An 8,248-nucleotide genomic window follows, 5' to 3' on the forward strand; every position below is an offset into this window, starting at 1 on the left:
TGCCTCAGCCTCCCAAGTAGCTGGGACTATAGGCACCCTCCACAACACCCAGCTATTTTTTTGGTTGCAGTTGTCATTGTTTGGCAGACTTGGGGTGAATTTGAACTCACCAGCTCTGGTGTATGTGACTGGTGCCTTAGCCGCTTGAGCTACAGGTGCTGAGCCAGCAATACACACTCTTGAAAGAGAAATGCCAGATTGAACACAGGCAGTGATGTTGCATTGGTACAATCCAGGTGAACTACTATTAAAGAATTAAAAGTCATTTATAATTGTGGGCAAACTTTTAAGACTTTTGTTTATTAGCCTAAGTAGTCTGAGCTCTACAAAGGCAATGTAAAATGACATTTCAGAGATAGCCACCTGCTTAGTGCAACAAAACTGTTACAAATGTCCATAAGAACCTGGCTATTTCCATTAACTTTGTCAAGAGGGCAAGTTCAATAATTTAGCCTATGTATTCATTGCTGGGCCCACAGCAAGTACTCAATAAGGGTATGATAAAAGTAAATGTAGCAAACAAAAAAATTAGGTCGGGAAAACAACAGTTAATAGCCTGAGGTTGGAATTGGAAAGAATGACTGCAGACAATGTATCTAGTTGGCCTGTTTACTAATAAAATAGTGGAAAATAGGCTGGGTGTGGTGGCGCACGTCTGTAATCCTAGCACTTTGAGAGGCTGAAGCAGGTGGATTGCTTGAGCTCACAGGTTTGAAACCAGCCTGAGCAAGAGTGAGACCTCATCTTTAAAAATAACTGGGCGTTCTGGCGGGTGCCTGTAGTCCCAGTTACTCCGGAGGCTGAGGGAAGAGAATCCCTTGAGCCCAGGAATTTGAGCTTGCTGTGAGCTGTGACACCACAGCACTATACCAAAGGCAACAAAGTGAGACTGTCTCATAAAAACAAAAAACAGTGGAAAATAATAGTACCGGCTCAACGTCCGTAGCCCAGCAGTTAGGTCACCAGCCACACACATGGGAGCTGGTAAGTTTGAACCTGGCCTGGACCTGCCAAACAATGACGACAACTGCAACGAAAAGGTAGCCGGGCGCCTAGAGTCCCAGCTACTTGGGAGGCTGAGGCAAGAGAATCGCTTAAGCCCAAGAGTTTGAGGTTGCTGTGAGGTGCGACAGGACAGCACTCTACTGAGGGTGAGACTCTGTCTCAAAAGAAAAAAGAAGAAAGGAAATAATAGTACCTACTCCAAAAAGTTGTTCTGAGGATTAAATGAAATCATGCACGCAAAGCCTTTAGCATAGGGTCTGACACAAAGTAAACCCTACATAAATGGTAGTTTTATCTATTATCAAATGGAGATTCTTTTTTTTTTTCAAAGACAGAGTCTGACTTTGTTGCCGTGGGTAGAGTGCCGTAGCGTCGCAGCTCACAGCAGCCTGCAGCTCTTGGGCTTAGGTGATTCTCTTGCCTCAGCCTCCGGAGTAGCTGGGACTACAGGCGCCCGCCACAATGCCCGGCTATTTTTTGTTCTTTGGCCGGGGCCGGTTCGAACGAGTCCACTGTATATTCTAATCTATTTACCGGCAGAAGCTCATTAATTTTTACCACAACCCTCTGAGACGGTTACTACTATTTTCATTTTGCAGATTTTTGGAATTTTGTTTCAAAAACATCATGTAACCGGAGCAAACCCACGCAGAAGGGTCACGCCGCATCTACGCGTCTCGGCCGCGGCCGGACGCAGACCTACCTACCAGCTTTTCACGCTCCCGCGGGCCACGCCCGGAGGGCGCGGCTTCGGGGACTACGCGAGTCCCATGGTGCTTTGCGTGCGCCAACTCTGCCATTGGTCGGGACACGCGGCTCCTTTTTTCAAATTGAGGCGGGCGCAGCTCCGTTGCTCGGTTTCTAGCTTGAGCGGAGACTTGATCGGTGATTTGGCTGTTTCGGCTAACAGGGGCAGGCTCCACGGCCAGAGTCACGAGTGGACTGCGGGGACGCCGAGCAGCGAGCCTCGGTACACCCAGCCACACCAGCACCCGGCAGGGGAGGTGGGCACCTGGGCCATTGTCGGCGGTGAAGTTACTCCGCGCTCCACAGCGCCCAAATCCTCGGCCAGGCCTTGAGTTTTGGCCGGGACAGTCATGGCGTCCCAACCAAATTCCTGCGCAAAGAAGAAAGAGGAGAAGGGGAGGAATATCCAGGTGGTGGTAAGATGCAGGTAGGCACAAGTTGGCTTTGGGCTTTGCGACTTGGGTACCTCTTGCGCGGTCTGAGAAGAGGATTTTGTTTGCATTTTCTGAGGGTACCGAGCTTGTTTCTTGGTTTCCTGTGTTCGATAAAAAAAATGACACCAGGTTGCTGTGAGGAGTAAATTAATGTCTTTCAGGAGAAAAAAAGGATGTTTGTGTTAGACATTATAGTCAAACTGCTATTTAGAAGAATTTGATCATTATTCTTACCAGGGAATGCATTCTTTTTTAGCCATTGTCGATGAAGATTTAGGTGTCATGTTTATATGCTACTTCATGTAGTTTGTCAGATTGGAAATAAGGCTGAATACTTGCAGATAGTTTAGTACTTCTCCATCACCTGGGTTTTTATATTAGATGCAGTATTTACCTAATACTAAATAAGTAAACATCTCTGTATTTAAACATTAAAAATTAAGTTATAAAATGAATTTGTGTTTTTAAAAGATCAAGACAACTTAAGCTGGTGTAGGTATCTGGTTGTGCTGCAAATTGGTTTTCCATTTCATTTGCCTGTTTGTTAGATCAAAAGAGACAGATTTGGAGGGATGGGGAGTGAAAGCATGTTCAATGCTTCCTTGTTTTCCATGTTACTTCCCTATTTTATTTTATTTTATTTTATTTTATTTTTTGGACATAGAGTCTTAAGCTGTCACCCTGGGTAGAGTGTGGTGGTGTCACTGCTCACAGCAACCTCAAACTCTTGGGCTTAAGTAATCCTCTTGCGTCAGCCTTCCAAGTAGCTGGGAGTACAGGTGCCCACCACAATGCTGGGCTATTTTTTGGTTATAGTTGTCGTTGTTGTTCGTCGGGCTCAGGCTGGATTCGAACCTGCCAGCTCAGGTGTACGTGGCTGGTGCCTTAGCCTGTTGGGAAGGTGCTGAGCCAACTTCCCAATTTTAAAATGAACTACTACAGGAAGAACATACTTGTGGAAATTGTTGCTTAAGTAAAAGGTTGATTTACCCAATTTTTTAGAGGCTCCTCACAGTTTATTGGTGTATGTATATTTTGCGTATTTATGTTTCTTCTGTTAGAAGTCACTCTGGCAACTTTTGTAAAAATTTAAAAGTATTTTAAAATTAAAATATATTTGAAAAAAACCTGTATCAACAATCTTAGGTTATGGTTTACTCTGCTTTTGTCACTTGAGTTAGAGAGATCAAAGGTGATGACTAGGTTTTTAAACTAGGTGCCAGATAGGAAATTTGCTGGTAACCTTTCATCTAGCCAATGACACCAGTCGCACTCTGGGGCTTTTGTTAGTGGTTATTTGTTTTGAAGTTTTTTTTAAATTAGTAGTGCACATAACAAATACAACATTTTGAATTACTTTGGTTGTTAAAAGCTAGGCAATATTACCTTTTCTGTGTGCTTTTACTTTCTTTAATTTCCCTTTTTTTTTTTTTTTTTTAAGAGAGTCTCATTTTGTCCCCCTTCGTTGAGTACCGTGGCATCACAGCTCACAGCAACCTCCAGCTCTTGGGCTTAGGTGATTCTCTTGCCTCAACCTCCCGAGTAGCTGGGGCTACAGGTGCCTGCCACAACACCTGGCTATTTTTTGTTGCTGTTTGGCTGGGGCTGGGTTTGAACCCGCCATCCTTGGTATATGGGGCCAGTGCCCTACCCACTGAGCCACAGGCACCGCCCAGTTGTTCATAAATTTTTACAAGACAAGAGCTAGATTTAATCTACGGGTTGAAGTTTATAGACTCCTATATGATTTAGCTGCTGATCATTTTTCTGATCCCCCTCTCAAACCCCCTCCATTTTCCCCTGATTTTATTTATTTATTTATTTATTTATTGAGACAGTCTCACTCTGTTGCTCTGGGTAGAGTGCCATGTCATCATCATAGCTCACAACCCCAAACTGTCGGGCTCAAGTGATCCTCTTGCCTCAGCCTCCCTACTAGCTGGGACTACAGGTGTGCACCACCATGCCAGGCTAGTTTTTGCATTTTAGTAGAGATATATTCTGACTCTTGCTCAGGCTGGTCTGTAACTGCTAAGCTCCCTAAACTTAGGGAGTTTTAGGGACAGACAGGGAACAGGGTGAGAAAAGAAGACAAAAGGTGGGGAGTAAGAATAAACAAAATCAGACAGGCATGAACAGGGTAGGGAAGATAGCCTGTTCTCAGCAGAAGTAGCAGAGATTTCAGGTGGAAAGATTTAAGTTCAGAAACTTCTAAGGCCCCCACAAAGGGATTGATCAATAGGAACTTTTATTTATTATTTATTTATTTATTTATTTATTTTGAGACAGAGCCTCAAGCTTTGCCCTGGTCATAGTTTACAGCAACCTCAAACTCTTGGGCTTAAGTGATTCTCTTGCCTCAATCTCCCAAGTAGCTGGGACTACAGGTGCCTGCCACAACACCCAGCTTTTTTTTTTGCTGTTGTTACAGTTGTCATTGTTGTTTTAGCTGGCCTAGGCCAGGTTCGAACCTGCCTGTCTTGGTGTATGTGGCCAACACCCTACTCACTGAGCTACGGTCACCGCCTTTATTTATTTATTTTTGAGACAAAGTCTCACTCTGCCCAGGCTAGAGTGCTGTGGCTTCGTAGGTCACAGCAACCTCAAACTCCTAGGCTCAAGTCTACAGGCACCCTCTGGGGTAGATTTTTTTTTTTTTTTTTTTGACAGAGTCTCCCTTTGTCACCCTGGGTAGAGAACTCTGGTGTCCTAGCTCACAACCTCAAACTCCTGGCCTTTAGCAATCCTCTTGCCTCAGCCTTCCTGGTAGTGGGACTATAGGCACTTGCCACTATGCCTGATTAGTTGGTATTGAGCTCCTGAGCTCAAGCGGTCCACCAGCCTTGTCTTCTTAGAGTCCTAGGATTACAGGCATGCGACACCATGCCCAGCTAATCTGAATTTTTTGATGGGAAGTTAAGGATACTATGGAGTCTGCTTAACCTATACCCTAAGTGAACCAATTAGTAAATAGAAGAGGAAAATGAGATTTTTCCGAAAGGCAGTTGATACTTCCCATAATGCATGAACATTAGGTGGAATGTGCTAGGAATTAGGGACTAAATACAAGGGAAAAGTTTGTAATGGGCTCTTCAAAGAACCCATTACAAACTTTTCCCTTGTATTTAGTCCCTAATTATCTTCCTCATTTGTGAGGAAGAGACCCATACCTCCCAGGTGTGTTCTGTCTGCTTATAAACTTAGGTGTGTTCTTTGTGTTTATAAACTTAAGTGTGTTCTGTCTTCTGATAAAATAGAACTTGCTGATTGCCTGCATAGCTGTGTAACTTCCTCTTTTTTGCCAGCCTAGGTAAAGTGCTTTCAGATTCTGGGGTCACTTGCTAGTGGCACATTCTTCAACCTAATATTACCATCCATCTCCATAACTCTTTCATCATGAAAAACTAAAACTCTATACCCATTGAATAATAATTCCCCATTTCCTTCACCTGCCAACTCCTGGCAACTGCCATTCTACTATGATTTTGACCACCTTAAGTACTTCATATAAATGGAATTATAATACAGTTATTTATCATCTAGTGACAAAGTTAATGTCCTCAAGTTTCATCCATGTTGTAACATATGTCAGGATTTATTTTTTAAGGCTAAATGTGGTGTATACATATAATCCTATACCTGTGTACCCCATTCAGCTTTATCCATTAATCTGTTAATGGATACTTGAGTTGCTTTTGTGGCTTTTTGTGAATACTGCTTCTGTGAACATGGGTCTACAAATATCTCTTCGGCTCGGTACCTGTGGCTCAAGTGGCTAAGGCGCCAGCCACATACACCTAAGGTGGTGGGTTTGAATCCAGCCTGGGCCCACCAAACAACTATGATGGCTGCAACCAAAAAAAAATAGCCAGGCATTGTGGCAGGCACCTGTGGTCCCAGCTACTTGGGAGGCAGAGGCAGGAGACTCGCTTGAGCCCAGGAGTTGGAGGTTGCTGTGAGCTGTGATGCCACAGCACCCTACCCAGGGCAACAGCTTGAGGCTCTGTCTCAAAAAAAACCCCCCAAAACCAAATATTTCTTCAAAACTCTGGTTTCAGTTCTTTTGGGTATTTATCCAAAAGTGAAATTACTGGATCATATGAATATGATAATTCTATTTGTAATTTTTGTTTTGTTTTGTTTTGTTTTGAGACAGAGTCTCATGATGTCACCCTCAGAAGAGTGCTTTGGCATCACAGCTCACAGCAACCTCTAACTCTTGGGCTTAAGAGATTCTCTTGACTCAGCCTCCCAAGTAGCTGGGATGACAGGTTCCTGCCATAACGCTCGGCTATATTTTTGTTGTTTGGGAGGCCCGGGCTGGGTTTGAAACTGCCAGCTCCTGTGTATGTGGCTGGAGCCCTAGTGGCTGAGCTATAGGCGCTGAGCCACCCTCAGCTTTCTTTTTATTTTTATAGAGCAAATAGTAATGTCCCTACTTTGATTTTTAATTTTAGTAATTTGAGTTTTCTCTTGTTTTTTCTTACTTCATCTAACTAAGTTTTATCAATATTGTTGATTTTTTTTTCAAAGAACCCATTTTTAGTTTTATTGATTCCCCCTCTATTTTTCTTTTCTCTATTTTGTTTTTCTCTACTCTAGGTTTGCTTATTTCCTTCCTTCTGCTGGCTTTGGGTTTAAGTGAGCCATAACAATGCCACTGCACTCTACTAGCCCAGGAGATAGAGTGAAACTCTGTCTCAGAAAAAAAAAAAAAAGGGAAAAGGAACAGAGCTCTTCTATTTTTATTTTTTTGTAGCTGTCACTGTTGTTTGGCAGGCCCGGGCTAGGTTTGAACCCACCGGCCCTGGTGTATGTGGCTGGCACCCTAGCTGTTGAACTATAGGCACTGAGCCTCTCTTCTATTTCTGGCTCAAGTTGTAGAGTTAAGGTGTGTTGATATAAGATCTTTCTTCTTTTTTCTTTTCTCTTTTCTTTCTTTTTCTTTTCTTTTTTTTTGAAACAAAGTCTGACTTTGTTGCTCTCCATAGAGTGCTGTGGTGTCACAGCTCACAGCAACCTCAAACTCTTGGGCTCAAGCAATTCTCTTGCCTTAGCCTCCCAAGTAGCTGAAACGACAGGTGCCCACATCAATACCTGGCTAATTTTTAGAGAAAGGGCCTTGCAATTGCTCAGGCTGGTCTCAAAACTGTGAGCTCAGGCAATCCACCCACTTTAGCCTCTCAGAATGCTAGGATTACAGGTGTGAGCCACCTACCTGGCCTAGATATAACTATTTTTTTGCCCATTTTTTAATTGGATTGTTTTCTTTTTGAATTTTAGGGATTCTCTATATATTCTGGATATTAATCCTTTCTCAGATACATGATGTGCAATTTTTTTCCCATTCTATGGGTTGCCTTTTTGCTCTGTTCTTTTTTTTTCCCCTGAGACAGGATTTCACTCTATTGCCTGCACTCTAATAGCGTGCAGTTCCATTGTTATGGCTCACTGTAACCTCAAACTCTTGGGCTCAAGAGATCCTCTTGCCTTAGCCTTTGAGTAGCTGAAACTACTGTCTTTTGGTGCATTAAAAACCTTAAGTTTTTATGAAGTCCAATTTGTCTATTTTTGCTGTTGCCTGTGCCTTTGGTGTCATATTCAAGAAACATTGCCAAATCTAATGTTATGAAGATTTTTCTTTGTTTTCTTCTAGGAGTTTTATAGTTTTAGATCTTACATTAAAAATCTTTGATCCATTTTGATTTAATTTTTATATAGGTGAGAGTCAGATTTCATTTTTTTACATGTAGATATCCAGATTTTCCTAGTACCATTTGTTTAAAAGACTGTCCTTTCTCTATTGAATGGTTTTAGCACTTTTGTCAAAAATTATTTGCTTGTATATGAGAAAGGTTGTTTCTGGGCTGTAGTCTGTTCCATTGGTTTGTATGTGTCTATTTGTACCAAAAGGTTTTGATTACTGTAGCTTTGTAATCAATTTGACATCAGGAAGTGTGAGCCCTCCAGCTTTGTTCTTTTTCAAGTTTGTTTTGGCTACTTAGAATCCCTTGAGATTCCATATGGGTTTTTCTGTTTCTGCAAAACGTCACTAAGTCCCC

General features: G+C 42.5%; 1 protein-coding gene across 1 annotated transcript in view; it reads left to right on the forward strand.

Moving 5' to 3' along the window:
* Positions 1–1,890: 1,890 nt before the first annotated feature.
* Positions 1,891–8,248, forward strand: part of KIF11 (kinesin family member 11) — a 55,465-nt gene continuing 49,107 nt past the window's right edge. Inside the window, exon 1 of the mRNA XM_003783782.3 lies at positions 1,891–2,179. Coding sequence (XP_003783830.1) covers positions 2,103–2,179 — 77 coding nt within the window. The 5' untranslated portion in view covers positions 1,891–2,102. The remainder of the gene's footprint in view (positions 2,180–8,248) is intronic.

Source organism: Otolemur garnettii, unplaced genomic scaffold, assembly GCF_000181295.1.
Source record: "Otolemur garnettii isolate 467f Iridium unplaced genomic scaffold, OtoGar3 scaffold00008, whole genome shotgun sequence".
In the NCBI taxonomy this organism is placed as follows: domain Eukaryota; kingdom Metazoa; phylum Chordata; class Mammalia; order Primates; family Galagidae; genus Otolemur; species Otolemur garnettii.